We start from the raw sequence: 17,865 nt of genomic DNA on the forward strand, positions 1-17,865 counted from the left end.
ACCACTTGCTGAGCACTCTTACTGCAATGGATGCTCAAATCAAATTATAATTTCTAATCAGATAAGTAAGGATGTTACTTGTGATTTAACCCAGATTCACCCTATCATCAAAGTCTCAGAAGAGACAACAGTTAAGGCCATTTAGCAAAGTGTGAACAAAGCAAATCATCTTTCTTGCTGTCAATTCCTTAAAGTAGTCACAGTTTGCATTGATGACAGCTATGCACACTTCTGGTAAGAACTTAAACAGCTTCATGACATCATCACCTGAAATAATTAATTCCCTTCTTAATGTGTTTAAAACTAACCAGCTATGTTGTTATACCCTCGTTATCTGGGTGCCATGAAAGTATGTGTTGCATGTTTTGGTATGACACATTATTAAGAGACCTGATCTTGTCAGAATATATATATAACTGAATAACTGTTTTTGTAATAAAATAAGGAAATCAGAGTCATATAATTAAGATAAAGCCCGAGATTTTACTGTAAAGAAAAAATTGAATTCTGTTCATAAATATGTATCAGTGTCCACTCACCCTCCTCTCCAGCTGCCGCTTGCTCTGCTGCTCCACCTCCAGTTTGTCATCAAGCTCCTGCTGCAGTCTCTTCTTGGTGAACTCGATCTCCCTGATTGCTCGCTCATACTTCAGCTTCCACTCTCCTCCTGTGATATTTCGTACTTTTACTGTCTACATCATGTGCTCTGTCACTTGTGCTGCAAGTGCTACCTATGTACTCACTGCCACACATGTATTTACTGTATCTAGCCATAAAAGACATTCTGAAAGGCTGAGAATAAAAACATTTAGATGCTACGAACTAAAGTCAACCTTGCTTAGTCCAAGGCAAAACATCTCCAAGGATATCTTAAAGCAATTCATACATCTATTGTAAAGCTTAATTGAAATGCAGATTTCATTTTCCAACAGGACTTAGCAAATGCCCACAGTGACAGTGTTATTACTGTGCTTGAATGACCAGCTAAGTTACCTGACTAAACCCTATAGAGCGTCTTCAGGGTATTGTCCAGTGTCCATTAATTCAACATTCTCTTATTTTACCAACAAACCTCAATACTCTGAACTGCACTTTAGTAAGACCTATACTATTGTCAGTTATAGCCACGAGGAGCAACCTACAGGTACTGAATGCACTTCAGTCCTGCATAAATACCCCTCCATGAGTGTGGTACTACATCATTTTTCCTTTACTGTAGTACAAAAGTGAAAAGCTGTTGCAAGATGGAGACACTGAGGAATCAATTCTTCTTTCACAAAGTCTGCAGGCCACACAAAGACGGCTGGCAGCAGGCCTGCAGGGCGTCATGAACTGAGTCCTTGCTTCCGTTCTTGCGTTGAACCAATCCATCTCTAATGTACTTCTTCACATTGGATTTTTCTTGGCTTTTGTCAAAGCATCGATTGGACATTACCCCTGCGGTTCCTGCACCCCCACTAAAGAACACACACTGGGTGTTTCTAACAGTCTGGAATAACTGGTACTGTAACAGCTGTGCGGGGGTATGTGAAGTACAGTCCATTTAAGGAACAGAAAACATAACACAAACCACAAGAATGATTTGATGATGTGAGCTTGTGCAGAGATTGTCAAGTGTTAATTTCATTTTAGGTATTTAGAAAACCTCAAGTGAAAGACAGAATTGCTGAAAGAGAAACTGTAGCAACCACTAACGTTCCTTGTTGTTTTTTTTCCCCTTTGTTACATTACATACACGATATAATGATGCTGCAGTAGTACGCCCTCATAGACCTTAAAATAGTTACAAAAACAACTGTATAGGTTTACTAAAACGTAGCTCTTAGTATTGAGGGGGCTCAACCAATAAAAATGAGAGAAAGTGAATTACTGCATGCAATTATAAATCTATGGAAGTACAAACAGGATTTGGAACTGTGTAGAGGCTATAAATAAGTTATACTCATGTGATTTAGTGACAAGAAGCTTGACACCCAGGAGTGATCAGTATCACTATGTCCTGATTGGTAAGTACTGTTGTGCTTGGGAGGTTGTGTCTAACCTGTCTCATCATCATCCACCTCTCCACTGAGTTCGGAAGCACGGATGAGTCGAGCCTCCATCACCTCCATCTCCATAGACTCCATCTCTTTCTTCGTGCTGTCAAATTTGGCCTGGTGGATTAGGGATAACAAGCAGCTTCTATAACAATGGCAACAAAACTCTACGAAGATTAATCAAGAAGGTGGTTTTGAAAAGGTCCATTACAGTGTTAAGACTTGAGTAGCATTTTTAACTGTGTGTAAAAGTTTACATGGCTCATGGGTCAGGTGAAGGGTGCCCTTAACATAATTTTGCTCACTGCTCAGAGAAGGTCAGAACTGGGTCTGGGTGAAAAATATTACTTAGTGAAATGAACAGTGCTTGGACTTTGGCTACATTAAAATATAACACATGTTCTTATTTATTTTCTTCTTTATGCTTCTCCCTTTAGGTATCATCTACTTCAATTTCATTCTATCATCTTCTTTTACATCAATCGTCTGCACATTCTTGAGTCTTCTCTGTGATCATCGTCTCTTCCTCCTGTTGGCAGTTCAGCATCCTTTGTCCAGTATATCCACCATCCCTGACTAAACCAAGTTAGCCTTACCTTCCTTGCTCTTTCTCTCCTACTGCTTATACCCAAACTGATTTCAACGTTCTGTCTCTGTCTGTTGGTCACTGACAAAGGAGCATTACCAAAGCCCCTTTGAGTCAAACAAATTCTGCAGGCCCTGCCACACACAGCAAAAGACTAGTTTTTAGTTGTGTAAATATTTAAAGTTGAAAGTCTCATTTTCTTAAAACTGGGTAGCTTGTTTCTTATTTGATGATCATTTCAGGTATCTAGACTCTTTTACTGACTAAACAGTGAACCAATTCAGCAGTAAATGTCATGACTGTTTAACATTACTACTCATGTGCGAAAATGATGCTGGTGTTCTTTCGTCATCTGATTTATTATTGCAAAAATGGCAGTCTTGAAATACAAATAACAGTCAAAAATACTGCTACCACAACATTCAGTATATGTTGCAATGCATAAGCAAAAATGTCCAATTTCATTACACGGTCAAAGCAACAGTACGAGAATAATGGGACAGACACCCTGAGCCAGGGTGTCCTGCACACACAGCAACTTGGAATTATAATTTTGTTACCTGGCTCAAGGGGCCCACGCTGCAAACCACAAACTGCAGGTAAGCAGTGCAATTTCAGGAGTGTTCCTCTCCTGAATGTGAAGTGCATTCACAAGCCCAAATATCAAGTTTTCTGAGCTGGGTGAATAATACGCTCACCTCAAAGTAGAAGTCAAAATGAGGTAGCCCGGAAATACAGCATTATAGTAGCTGGTGACAACACTTTTCTCCAGTGTGCATGCATGTGTGTATGTTTCCATCTTTACCTGCAGGTCCTTCATGTCCTTCTCCAGACGCAGTCTCTCAGAAGTTTCTGTCTCCAGCAACTGGGAGGCAGATTCCCCAGTGTTGCGCTCATCAGCCAGCTCTGCTGACAGCTCTGTGATCTGAAGATTAAGTGTGAATATTGACAAATCTTGTATTAATGTGTAGATTGGAAGAACTCTCAAAAATTGTGAGATTTTATTTTAGGGTCAGTTCGGAGATTGTAAAATTTGTTGTTAGGAGCTAATAGACAAGGTATCATCTGGGACCTGATAAGTAAAACATGAGAACTAATTAACTAATGCTAACTAAGCCTTGCTAAAGAAAGAATTTATATTTCAGTTGTCATTTGTCTTTATGTCATAGCAGAATGATATAAGAACAACAAGGCCAAATGTTAAGAATTTTAGAGGGGACAAAGGAAGAACCATGCCGAACGCTCCAGCTCAAAAGTTTGGGTCACTTAAAAATGTGATTGTTTCTCAAGAAAAAGACTTCTGTTTTCACTGAGCAGAAATGGATCACAGTTAATAATTATCATCATCACTCATCATAAATCATTGAAATGATATTCAGTAGTTAAATCTATATCTCTGTAGGAATGCAGATGACAAATGTTAGCAAACATCACTCCAGATTAGCTGTCTGCTGAGACTTGAGAAATATGCTAACAATTTTAAATGTGTTAATCCCAAATTTAAAGAATTCTATTGATTATTTTTAGGAGTAACTCAAATCTCCCAGTGTGTGTGTGTGTGTGTGTGTGTGTGTGTGTGTGTGTGTGTGTGTGTGTGTGTGTGTGTGTGTGTGTGTGTGTGTGTGTATTTTTACCCGGCTCTCGAGACGGTCACTGTTGAGTCTCAGCTCATTCCTCTCTTTCTCTACCTTCTCTAGCTTCTGCTTGAGTTGCTGGATCTCTTCCTGAGAGGGAATATGCAAAAGATCAAAAGATGGTTTTTAGTTATTTATGTATTTAAAAGGGACAATGCAGTTAAATACAGTTCAATATGGAGCACGAAACTGATGTGCTGCACATAGAGCCTATAGTTGCTCATTTTCAGCCCTTGTCGAGCTTTTACATTCACAATACACAAACAAATTACAAAACTCATTACTTAAAACCATATTGCGCTATTATTAAAAAACTATAAAGACTTCAGTGTGAAACACAGCTTTTAAAAAACAACCCCAAAAAGCAGAAAACCTGGGGGAAAAATAAAAATTATTTTGAAAAGTATGGATACTTGTAAAATTATAAAAAGATTAATTAAAATGACTACAGCACTGATTTACCCTTAAGTAACCTTTGACCTGTAAAAGATTTATTATCTGTAATTGATTTGATTTGAGTGGTAACTGTTTTCCATAGATGACAAGCCTGCATAGAAAATGCTGACTGTCCGAATTCAAACTGCGACATGGTATTTTACAGTAGCCTGTCACATACATGTTAGTGCATTGTTAGTGCATTAATTTAATAATAATGCTTTTCTCAATTTTACTGAATTGAACCATGTGTTTTAATCCAACATAACAACAATAAGAAGAAGAATATCCCCTTTGGGGCTGCGCCAAGAAGGGGATCCAGTTTAAAACTCCAAAATCAAATATGCAGGGCTATCTGTAATATCACGGAAGAAATTACAGCTGTGACACTCGATACAAAGCCTTCATTACACAAGTTGGTCATAATTTCAGGATTTGTCATATAAAATTAAGAAGAAGGCATTTCTAAAACTGTTGAATGTAAAATACAAAATAAAGTAATTATTCAAAGTTGACATAACCAAATTCACCAATATTACATCCCACCACAAAAATGGCTACTGATTTTTGTGCATTAAATCACCACACGGCTTTATTTCAGATACATACCAGGAATGTACCACCAGTGTGGTAACTCAGTATGTACTTAAACTTACATCCTTGCCACGGATCTGTTCCTCAGTGAGCTGCACCTCTATCAGAGGTCTGACAGTGGTGAACAGCTTCCACCATGGCCAGCCTTTGACACCACGATTCTTCTTTATGTTCTTCTGGATGCAGCGGATTGCCAGATCCTGAATCTGTCACACAAATACAACAACATTAAGAAAAAGACCACAAAACTGGACAATTATATTAACAGATGCAAAAAGGAGGATAACCAAAAAAGTACTATGTGGGGAGACTTTGAGGTTTCTTCCTGATTGTACCAAAAAGAGATTTGAAGATTTAAAGCTTCAAAGCTTCAAAGCCTCAAAGACATATCCTACCAGTAACATCTACTGGTCAGCTGTAATTATAGTGGCCACAAACTTTCAACTCTAGTTCCAACACAAAGGCAAGAATTCATTCTAAGGATTATCACCCACACATGAAAGTGTCACAACATTTTGAAATGTCAGTTTACTATAAAATGTTTAACAGTAAAACCACCAAGGGGGTCGTGTTGACCCCATTTTGTCATGAAGGATGCTGTAATAACGTGAGTGAGCTAAATGTGATAAACAAATATATAAGGGACTATAGTTAAATAACAGATGAATAATTAGGCTACTGCAGGCCTGAACGGGTTGTGCAAAAAAGTGATCTCTCAAATGATATGAAGTCATTTTGAGGCAAAAGAACATTCCTGTCACCAGGTAGAAGCTGCAATCAGTTGTTGGCAAAGTGACTTTTATATATCCTTCACTTATCCAGGTATAAACACTCACTGAGGCATCTGGGCAAGAGGGCAGCAGAAAGTACAACAAATATAATAAGACAACAGTTCCATAAAGATATGTGAAGTGGCCAAAAAGGACTGCATTGATTATCATGTAGAACACATAGTGGGTACTATAAAGATGTGTTGCTGGCCTTGCAGAGAAGCAGCAGAACAGAGTTAAACTGAGCAAAGACTCTGTGGAAATAAACAGTGAAATTGGACAGGTTTCAGGGAAGAAGAGCGGAGGAGGTGAAGGGCTGCAGTGTGTTTCACTGATGAGAGGCTGCAGGTGATCAGAGGATGATGTGGAAGATAAATTTGAACTTTTCTAATGTTACAATAATTATTTTATATGTAATATGTATATAATATGTAATAATTCATTTTTACCTTTTCATAAAGTTCTTCTTCTAAAACAATTAAATGTTTACATGTGCCAGCTTCTGTGTAATTTGTTGTTCCCTATGTTTATTAGTTTATTATAATGCATATTTTAAATTTATGATCAGTAATGAAATTATCTAAATAATCTATAAATCTAACAAGAACCCTAGAAAGTTGTTAGGTTTATATTGTTGGATTGTCATTTATGCTTAGAAATATATACTCATATATGCTTAGAGGTATATAGTCGATTGCATAGTGATAGGATGTCTGATTCTTAGCAGTCCGCAAAGACTCTGTGTGCCTTCCAGAGGGTTCTGGCATACACACACATCCTAGGGTCATGAGAGAGGTCGTACCTTCTCTTACTAATTTATGGTATAGGAGGACACCTACTCTGTATCTGTTTTAGTATAAGAGCCCTTTGTTTAGGTGGACCGCTGGGCTCCTAGCACCAGCTTTGGGGAGCCGTTCACAGGGTCACATATTGACACACACACACACACACGCATACCTACACATACACACAGACGGTACTCTTTGTTCACATGTATGCCTATGTAAGGCGTCATATGTTAATGAGACTATGCATATTCATGTAACCACAATAAAGAACAGTGCTGCAAGGGAGCTAACTGAGAGCGACTGAGGTTCGAGCGGAAGGAACGGCACTCGTCACAGTTCTCTCCCTCGTGCACAAGCAACACAAAGAGCTCTGGTGACTTGCGTCTTGCGCTTGCCATTGTAGTAGAATTGTCTTGGCGTTCCAGCAATAGGCCTGTGCTGCACAGACCTATCAAAAGTCATTTTAAATACTTATTTTACCAATCTTTGCTTAAAACTAGAAAAGAAATAACATGAAAATGAACAACTTAACTTCTTCAAAAACAGGTCACGATCAAAATGGCCCATTCTGGCAGGTCTTGTGTTAAAGTGTTACTGCTTATAATACTTGAAACATAACTTAGATTGTTATGACAGGTTTGTGCTGTGAAGGGAGATGACAGGTATTTCAGCATCAGTGTTTTGGAGGTATGATTGAAGGTTTGTGAGAAGTTCTGACCACTGAAGAATGCTACGAAGCAAAGAGGAAGAGATCTTTAGAAGAGCGCTAAAGATTTGAATAAGTCACCTCACTTCCAGTGTTTCACTGTGATGCACAAAGCATCAAATCTCATCAGTCACGTAACCACGGAGATTTGAAACAAGCCTTAAGAAAGTGTTTCGAACCAGTCTTTATCAACAGAGTGAAACAGGCTTCAGAGCCTCAGTGTCAAACATCCCATCTTTATTCATCAGAAAAAGCATAGCAGTCTGTGATTTGGCAGTCAGATATTTACAGTTATTTGACCATTCAAATATTTTGCACTGCAAATTAACCAAAACTATTTTCAGTAAATAGTTCTTCATTCATCCATTTCAATCTAATCGAATAAATAACAGAAAACTTAAAATATTCTTGCACACAAACTCCTTTCTAGATCTGTGTCATGGTTCTGGTACCGGTGTTACATCTTTCACCATCTTACAATGCTGTGATTGCAGCCATTCCCCAGCTCTCTGTGAATTGTACTCATGGCCATTGATCAATGGTTTTTGATCAGTGGTTGCTCATCAGTGGTCATCTGGTGCGGATGGCAACAGATTTTAGATTTACTAGAGTTAATTGTGGTATTGTTGCAAACAGATTGCATATAAGTGCTAACTTGAACCTGTTCAATGGAAAACTAATCGCAGACAGACTCTGTCTTGCTGCTATTTTATTGTCATCTTGATGGACCTTTTGGAATCCTTTGAAGACAGTAGTTAGTAGCCTCAGACCTGTTCCCTATCTTTGAAATGACAACTTCAAAGATCACCAATTTGTCTCCATAATTTTGGTCAGGACCATGGACCCCAACCACAGTTTTCCATAGTGAGCCTAAGAGAGTTATGGCTATGTTGAAGAGTAAAGACAGTCAAAATAACAAATACTGACTTTCAAGCTTTAAGTCTTATTTAGCTTCCTATTTTCCTAGCAAAGAGAAAAGAGGACTGGCTCAAGATATTTTTTCACCATACTGTATGATTTTACTTCATTAAAAGTTTAGATCCAACGGTCTTATACATTTTGTTTCAAATGTCATTTCAATAGATGACGGTGACAGTAACACTTAGTCTGAATACAAGCAGTAACATATTTCTCAATACACCTGTTTCCTGTCAGGGTGGGGAAAGTGTAGTGGGGATTCTTTCTTTAGGCAACTGTTTAATTAGGCTCAGCATTGGCTGGCTGGCAGTGGAATCCCCCGTGCTCCTCTACTCTCAACTGTTCCTATGAATGTCAAAAAGAGAGAGAGTGGAGACAGACTGCGGCGCTTCAAAGCAGTCAGCAGATCTCTTCTATTTGTCTGTTCCCCCATGGCGAAGTGGAGTCTTCATCTTTCTCTAGCTTTTCTTTCCTTTTTTCCCTTTTCCCCATCATCCTTCTCCATCTCACTTATTTCCTGGAGTGCTTTGAATGCAGCTCCCTCAGGGAGAGAGGGGGTAGGATATGAGGATTTTGGAAGACAACAAGGAGGTTCCCTAGAGCAGGGAAGTGGGTAAACAAACTAACCGGTTGTGTCTTGTGACAAAAAAAGCAAACCTGATTGTTATACAAATTACAGCACAAATTCACGTTCTAAACTAAGTCCATCTGTAAGAATGAAAAAGGACAGACTTGGATAAATCTTTCATTTTTAGTTTCATTAGCTTTTTGGCTAATGTTGAACGCTCAGTATACTGAGTCTGTAAAGTTACAGAGCAGCATTACATAAAAGTCGCCAGCGCCCAGCTGACTCAGTAACTGCAGAGTTCAATCAACTCCTACATTTTTAAAGCTCCCTCCGGCATTCATTGCTTAACAATATCCATTCAATGTATGTTTTATGGGTAAGCAGATTGGATTTAATGTGTCTTTAAAGTTTATTCACAGGGCTGTGATGCTGGATTTGACTGATGTCTATCACTTCCACTTTTCATTCTTGTAATTTTTAGAATGAACTTGTCAAGGCATCCTAAGTTGCATTAGAAGACAAACTACAGTGTGAGCCATTTCCTCTTATCTGCTTTGAGATTTCAACCAAGTCTGAGACTCTCCAGGATGCCTATGAACAGCGCACTAGAAACGAACTATTTACAACGGCGTAAAAGAAATGTGCCCAGTTCTACATCAATTACATGAGATTACTGTTTGCCACAAGAGATGAGGCTCAAACTGAGTTCTTTGGGGGATAACATGAAAGCCAAACGCCCTTGAAAAGTCATTTTTGTTGGCAGCCCTGAGACCAGTGCTGCAAGACAGGATAAAATGAAATGGTAATGAAAGCTTAATCTCCACACACACACACACACATATACACATCCCACAAATACAAACACTGTGTACCAAATTAACTTTGTGTACACATGAGAAAAGTTTCACAAGCAGCATGAACACTTCTGTGAAGCTACACATAAAGTCAACAGATCCCCACTTGTATTTTTGCGAGACAGCACCAATGTTTCCCACTTGTCAGGTTATTATTTTACACACATGCACTGTAGCTCAGGCAGTAGAGCAGGCAGTCTACCGATTGTAAGGTAGATGCAACAATCTCTGGCTCATCCAGTCCAAGTGCTGAAGTATCCTCGGATCCTTGATCAGGATACTTAATCCCAGATGCACTCCCCCGATGCACCCATCAGATTGTGTGTGTGAATGTTAGATACAGCATTTAGGCATAGATAAAAGTGCTGTCTGAATGTGATCGAGTAAATACGATTTTTAGTAGAAAACACTTTGAGTGCTCAAGTGAAGTAGCAAGGCGCTACAAATACTAGTATAATTTACCATTTAGAAAACTAGAGTTTTCTAACCATTTTTCTACCATTTAGAAAACTAGAGTTTTCTAAATGGTAAATAGGCTTTTTTGTTTTTTTAATATTTGTATTTTAATATTATCACACCTGCTTCTGGACAATGAATTTTAAGGTACTAGAAATGTATTGTACCATTTAAAATAAATATATATGTATAAAAAATGCAAAATCATACTTTTGTTGTATAAACATTGCCTTGGTTTGTCTTTTAGTCAGTTGGGTTAACACTTTCATGCATGTTTTTAACCCCAAAATTGGGTTTTATCTGTCAGACATGTTCTGTCGTTTATCTCAAGAGTCACTGCTACTCTTTGCCTTCAACACCAGCTTCTGACACAACTAAGTCTGAGACTCTGTCCAATGCCTATAAACAGCACATCAGCAACTAGCTATTTACAATGACATGAAAGAAATTAACCCAGTTCCAGTCTACATCAATTATACGAGATAACTGTTTGCCATAAAAGCTGGGGCTCAAACCGAGGCCTTGAGGCAATAATAGCCATGGCTGCACTTACGGCTCCTTACTGGTCGGCCCTGATGTCTCCTCGGGGACTGATGACATCCAGTGTTTGTTTTTTAAGAGGATTACCAGGAGGGCATTTCCAAAAGGATGTTAACACACGGCTGGTCAAGATTATGATTGATTATGTGTTTTTTATTGCCTGTAATGTCCTAATAGTTCTACTCATTCTGGATTCAAAGTCAATGTCAGGAATCAAGCTTTTTGTGGTTATAGTGTAGTAAAATAATAAGGTCATACCAATGAGGCATAAAAGCTACAGACAGATTAAATTTCTCCAATTTCCTCAGTTCCTTTCCTTAAAGTTTTCCTCCTAATCTGTCATCTATCTACCTGATAGAAATCACCTATAAGGAATATAATGCCAAATCCCAACAACAGTCACCTCAAAGGTATGTAAATGCAAATGCAGAACAAAACTAAACACAATCAAAAATGAAAAACTAAAATGGAGGGGGAAAGGTGATAAAGGATATGAGAATGATGTCACACAGTCAGTAATCAATACTGGAATGGTTAAAGAAGACACTTGGACTATGATGAAGTCCCAGTGGGAAAGAGTAGCTAACAGAGAGCTTTTTCTTTGGCAGTTGCTCACTGGAGATGCATGATCACAAAAATCATCTGAGCAGCAGGGGGAAAGCCAGTATATTTACAAATGGCAAATATACGACATATCTTTTTTGCAAGTCATCAATGCTGTGTTGGTCAGATTTTAACACGTAATTCCTAACTTTTAAATGCCAAATGATAAAGTAGTCCTACCTTTCTCTTCTTGAACGCCTGTCTGGCTAAGTATCCCCTGCAAGCAGCCTGGAACAGAGAAATGTTCCTTCTCGTCTGGAAATCTCGCTGCTCCTCCAGTCTGGACAGAATCCCTGCTCTGAAGAACACCTGCAGAAGGACAAGTAGAGTTAGAAGAGTGTCACATATACCGGCTCTCTCCTTTATTTTTTCACATTATTAACTCTCTGAAGTTAATATTTTAAGTTCAAGTAAAGTGCTGTGAAAAACTATTTGCTCTAATTTTTTTTTTCCATGATCTGTCATTTATTCCATCTTTCTTAAAAATCAAGTACATCACATAAAAGTTACAAAGTTCAGTATTCATCATGAAAGGGGTACTCCGGATGATCAATCCACATCATCAACTCAACAAACCGAATATGAAGCTCTTTGGGATCACTACAACTCCTCTCTGTATGTTGAAGCGCAGGGCCACCTGGGCACTACTGTTGTTGTACTTTTTCCCCAATGGATACAAGCACCTCATCGCCCAGCAGAGGAGGACATTTCAAATTCACCCAAGATGCATCTCTAGAGGAGCCAATTGGGCAATAGCAACAATCATGATGTCATTCTGACGACAGTACTCCAGAAGTTTTGGTTGTCTGAAATATGGGTGGCATTCGACCTGGTTGGATACGGGTTTGTGTTTGAGACCAGGTTGCTCTAATTTTAATATTAGAAAAAGATAACCAGAGTAATTAGAAATAAATGTAGTTTATTTGTGTAAACTTTTTGTAAATGTAGCACTTTTTAAAATGATGACTTCATGTGGGAAAAAACTGTTCAAAGCAACAATTTGCATATTAATGATAAAGAAACTGACCTCACAGCCCATCGTTTGTCAGTTGGGCTAGTTTTAGTCATTAATCAAATGTACTCTTTATAATGAAGGGGAAACCTGCAGTCAGCTGAGACTAAAGTCACTTGGTGGATTGACTAAATGTTTCTTCCACTGAAAACGCTAACTCCAGATGAACAGAATAGACTTTCTGGGACATTGCTTTGTGCACTGGTGCACAGTCATGTTGGAACAGAAGGAGGCCTTTACCAAACTGTTCCCACAACGTTGGGAGCATGAAATTATCCAAAATGCCTCGGTGTGCTGAAGCATTAAGAGTTCCTTTCACAGGAATAAAACAGCAGTTTAAAGAAATTATTAAAAACCGTAAATTACAAATAACAGTTATGCCTATGATGAGTATATGTAATCCTGCAATAATCACTGTGTGGGTACCTGCGTTATAGTTCAGTGAGGTGCTCTACTATGATTTTGAGGCAGAGTCCAAGTCAAAATTTGCAGCCCAGCTGCTATAGTTTTTTTTTTTTATATAGTGGTTTAATGAGCATTAGGTTGTTCCTCATCCAGTTGCCTGTGAGCTATGTTTACTGCCAGAGGGAAAAACAACAACAACAACAAATTTGTTCAGGGCTTATAGCAAACTCCAGAGTATCAAAGAATATTATGGTGAATTACTTTTGTTTATGTTTGTGGACCTTTATAGATTTCTACAAATACTGATATTTTGTGTAAAATGGGGTATTAAAAGATTCAATGACTTTGCCATCAGGCAAAAGTCATTGAGGCATTATACAAAAGGCATTAGACTGGCATTGTGCAGGCCTTTTCCCTATACGCCAATCTAACAGTTTTAAATACTGCCTTGATGTTGTTGTGGCTATAGATGCTGGTGGGAAAACGAAGTGGCTAAGGTATAAAAAGCACAGAAATGCTTTTTCCACTCCCAAAAAATGGATTCAGGTACCACAAATCAATTCTGCTCCAGTGGGATTTTCTGTCGTGGGCAGATGATGTCTAACTAGCCTGGAAGGAGACAACACATGCGGCAAACATGAACAGCTATGCTCCTCAGAGACCCTTTTATCAATGTGGGGATGGTTTAATACTACCATGCAGAGAGCTACAAAAAGTTTGGCATTGCACACCAGGGACAGGTTGGCAGCAATACGCAATGCGGCCACCTGCACAGCCCACAAATGTTGTGTTACTGCTAATTCCTCCAGGCCGATGAGAGTCCAAACACGACTAATGTCAAAAATCTGTGTGATTTGCTTTAATTTTAGATGGCGGGACATGTCACTTGTTAGAAAATACTGAGAAAGACAATGCTAGTATTAAGACCCTCAGCCCCTTAGATGAAATGTAATATTATTATTTATTTAAATTATTAAAATCGGGGGTGGGGGTGGGGGGCTGGGATCATACCATTATGCAAAAGAATTAAGGGGGGCAGATGTTCCGAAGACAGCAAGTGTAGTGGTACAAGCCAAGTACACAGAGAGACGGCAAGCTGGATTTAAATGCAAGTGTGTTGGGAAAAAGTGAAGAAAGGAGCTAAAATGTAAAATGAGCAGCATCTGGCTGCATTTCAATGCTATTGGAGACTGTCTGAAGTGATATCCACTTTTATATTCAGCCATTTTCCATTGTGGAGGATAAAAGGTTTCAAACATGTCCAGGCCTTAAACCTCATATGTGTTCTCCTAAGTTACAGTTCAGTATTGAATATTACACAAAATCAACTATATACAAAGTGTCTCTGAATATCTGCATGTAGCACAGAGCCATGGCTCAGTGTCTAAATGAGTCTCATAGGCCAGAATGCGCTTGAAGTTATTTATAATTCTTAACTTGTTTGAACTGCTGCTCACCACAAACAAGCACAAGCAAAACTTTTGGCCTTTTAACCGTTTTTTTTGTTTGTTTGTTTTTTTTTTCTTAAGTCTTAGAGTTTTTCCTACTGATAAAATGCCCTCATATGGCCATTCATACTACACAAAATAATTAAGCATTAAAAATTTAAATGACAGAAAAGTTTCTGTTTTTCCACTTTCTATAGAAATTTCTGGTTTTTATGATTACAAAAAAAACCTGAACAGTCTGGGCAATCAGCTGCAAGAATTTTTGCCGTAATCTTCCACATTTATTACTTACAATTTAAGTCCAAAGATGCGTGCCTACAGATTTCTTTCCTTGTCACAGCAGCTTTTTCTTCATCATGTAGAAAAACAGTTAAATAAGTAACTTCTTTATACTGACAGAATGGGAAGTTTCACTGGTCCGGCCCACTTAAGGTCAAAGTGAGCTGTACGTGGCCCGCCATGTAAAATGAGTTTGGCACCACTGACATAGACCATGTTAGGCAGGTGTTATTATTTAACACAGACAAACGTTAGCTGGAAAATGTACCTTTAATTATCAACAACATCTCTTAGGCAAGTCATTGCTTTCTTTGCTGCCATTTTTTAAGTGTGCCTGTCTTTCTTGTATTTCCATCTGACTTTGATAAAAAAAATAACATACACAAATAAATATATAGTAATAATATATATATATATATATATATATATATATATATATATATATTATATATATATATATATATATAACATAACATAAATAATAATATGTAGTGATATAATGTAATGTGTTTAACTAAATGAATCCTGTTGTGTTTTCTCCTTTTCCAACCATTTCAAGAATGATGTAACTGGTTGGTAAATTATTCTGTGATGTGAAGTGCTGCTTCACCAAGCTACCTTCTTCATAAAGGAGAAGTGGCACTCCATTCTTTGAGGACACACAATTTTTGTTAGCATCTTTAAAAAGACTAATATTTATTGAATTCAAGAATCTGATCTCAACTCCATTTACCATTTATGGAACATTTGCAAAGCCCAACACTTTCAGCAGTATAAAAAAAGTCTTTGTAACATTGCCACATCACCCTGGGATAAAACTGATTATCATGTTTAATGTATTTATCAAGTCCATCTAGCTCAAGTGTTGCAGTAATTTAACAGAACTGATACTGTCATCTGGAATTAGAAAATATATTTACTTATCTTCACTGACCTTCAGATCTAACTGTACATACTGTGTAATTGTTAATATGGAAATATGGGGAGCGATGGATGAGTAATATAGAGTATTTATCAGATGTTTAGTTAAGTATTATAGGAGTAGGCCGGTTGGAGAGTAATTGGCCCACATACTGGGCCACTTACTCTCTAAATGGGAAGCTGGTGCTTTACTTTCCCACATGAGCTGGTTGGACACCTTTGTGTCTCAACTGTCAGTAAAAACATTACAAAACAAGAGCCATTACCAATGTTACTGATAAGAAAACCACAGATTAAAAAAAAACTTTGGTGCTAAAAAGTTAACTTTGGGAATCTAGTGGTCAAACTCTGAAGCAAGGTCAAACATTCTGCAATATCTGCCAAGAAACTTCAATAATTGACAGCTCAAGGCCCAGACTGTTCTTTATTCCGCAGACATTCACAGATCTAATTAGCAAAAACTGCCTGCCCTTTTCCTTGTGATTAGCTGCACTTTATCCTCAACAGTCTGGCAGTGTTTGACTGCTGCTTGGCAAGATACAGAGAGTGCAGAAAATATCACCTCTTGCCCCCAAAAAGAAAAAAAAAGAGAATTAGAACTAGTGAGGATACATGTGGAAGTGTGAAGACTTTGTCACTGCAGAGGAACAAAAAAGAAACAGAGAGCCTGTCGCCCCTTTTGCTAGACAAGCTAGTGAGTAGAATGAAAATGTGTTCTAATTATCTGTTTAACTGCAAGGGCCAAAGCATAAAGAGGTTTTTGAATTTGAATACTTTCTCTTGCTCTTTCACAGCAACACAAAGCAGCAACAGCCAGACGACAAGCTGATCAACAGCAGTGTAGAAAGTGATGATGAAAACCCACAAAAATCTCATTTTCAACAACAAATGTAAAGACAACAAAGAAGACAGAACTGGATTTTAGGATTGCAATAAAAAAGAGGGGAGTCTGAGGATCACCACAAAAAGAATTAGTACTGTGAAGGAAATGTTGAGTTTGCAATAACAGGAAAACTGCATTAACTCATAAGTAGAAGTACATTGAGATGAAAAGTGTATGCATGAGGCATCACTCACCCTGCTTAGCCCCATGTGGTAGTTACTCTTCTCCAGCTCCAAAGACTCCAGTAACTCCTCCACTGCCTGGAAAAGAGCAGAACGAACACTCAATAGATAAACAACCCAATCCCTCTGTGTCCGGGCCTTACCTATGTCTGGTCATGTGACCTGGCTCCTAAAAATGATGCAAGTTACGTACCATAGCAACAAACACCAATCCACTCTGGAATCGGCTAACACAAGCACACACATACCTCGATGTCCCTAAAAGGAAACAGACTACAAGGTTTGAAAAGTGATGCTACACACTACATTTGGTAAACGTGTCATTAAATGTACAGTGGGGGAAATAATTGTTTGATCCCCTGCTGAATTGGAAAGTTTGCTCACTTATAAAGAAATGATCAGTCTCTAACTTTTATGGTGGTTTTTATTTTAGGGGAAAAAGACAGAACAGCAACCCAAAATCCAGACAAAGGCATTACAGTTAAGCTACAAACTGATTGGACCACTCCACTTCACATGAACTCGCTAAATCTTTTAGGTTTCTTGGCTGCCACTCAGCAACTTAAAGCCTGCTTCAGCTCCATCCACAGATTTTTTATACAACTGAGGTCTGGAAACTGAATAGGGCACTGCATGACCTTAATGTGCTTCTTTGGCAACTCTCTTATTGTCTTTGCAGTATGTGTTTGATCACTGTCAAAAAATGGTTGAGTTGATGCCATAGAGTTCAATTTTGGTTTCACGTTTTTCCCCAAGCATTCTCTGAATCATCTAAATGTTCACTGTTAAACTGTATATGTACCTTCTTGAGCAGGGGGACCTTGTTGGCGTTGCAAGATTTCAATCCATTACAGCATGGCGTGTTTCCAACAAGGTTCTTGGTCACTGTGTTCCCAGCTGCCTTCAGATCATTAACAAGCTCCAAGCTTTGGACTGATCTACCACCTTTCTCATGATCATCCCCACCCCATGAGATACGATAATCATCCATCCTCTATCTGGAAAGATGTCCATTTTAGATTTCTTCCATTTAAAAATAAAATAGTTGTAGTTCTGTATTGCTGTATTAAAATAAAACTGCTATAAAAATTAGATACTGTTCTTGTTTTTGTCCTCTGTTTTCATCATCAAGGGTTCATCATCAAGTAACTGTTTCCCCCACTGTAAGAGCCTTTGAGGAAATCTATTCTAAGAACTCTTGGAAAAACTACCTTTATTTCACGCACATATCTGTTTGAGAAATTCCT

The 17,865-nt window shown here is 38.2% G+C and overlaps 1 protein-coding gene across 12 annotated transcripts in view; it reads right to left on the bottom strand.

Annotated features, from left to right (window-relative positions):
• Positions 1-17,865, bottom strand: part of myo18ab (myosin XVIIIA b) — a 126,718-nt gene that overhangs the window by 41,046 nt on the left and 67,807 nt on the right. For all 12 annotated transcript variants that reach the window (XM_063492376.1, XM_063492373.1, XM_063492372.1 and 9 more), the window contains 7 exons: positions 16,631-16,696; positions 11,669-11,797; positions 5,348-5,491; positions 4,257-4,346; positions 3,428-3,547; positions 2,042-2,153; positions 540-667 (listed from right to left, as the gene is read on the bottom strand). In XM_063492376.1, coding sequence (XP_063348446.1) covers positions 540-667; positions 2,042-2,153; positions 3,428-3,547; positions 4,257-4,346; positions 5,348-5,491; positions 11,669-11,797; positions 16,631-16,696 — 789 coding nt within the window. The remainder of the gene's footprint in view (positions 1-539; positions 668-2,041; positions 2,154-3,427; positions 3,548-4,256; positions 4,347-5,347; positions 5,492-11,668; positions 11,798-16,630; positions 16,697-17,865) is intronic.

This window comes from Pelmatolapia mariae, linkage group LG14 (assembly GCF_036321145.2).
Source record: "Pelmatolapia mariae isolate MD_Pm_ZW linkage group LG14, Pm_UMD_F_2, whole genome shotgun sequence".
Taxonomy (NCBI): Eukaryota; Metazoa; Chordata; class Actinopteri; order Cichliformes; family Cichlidae; genus Pelmatolapia; species Pelmatolapia mariae.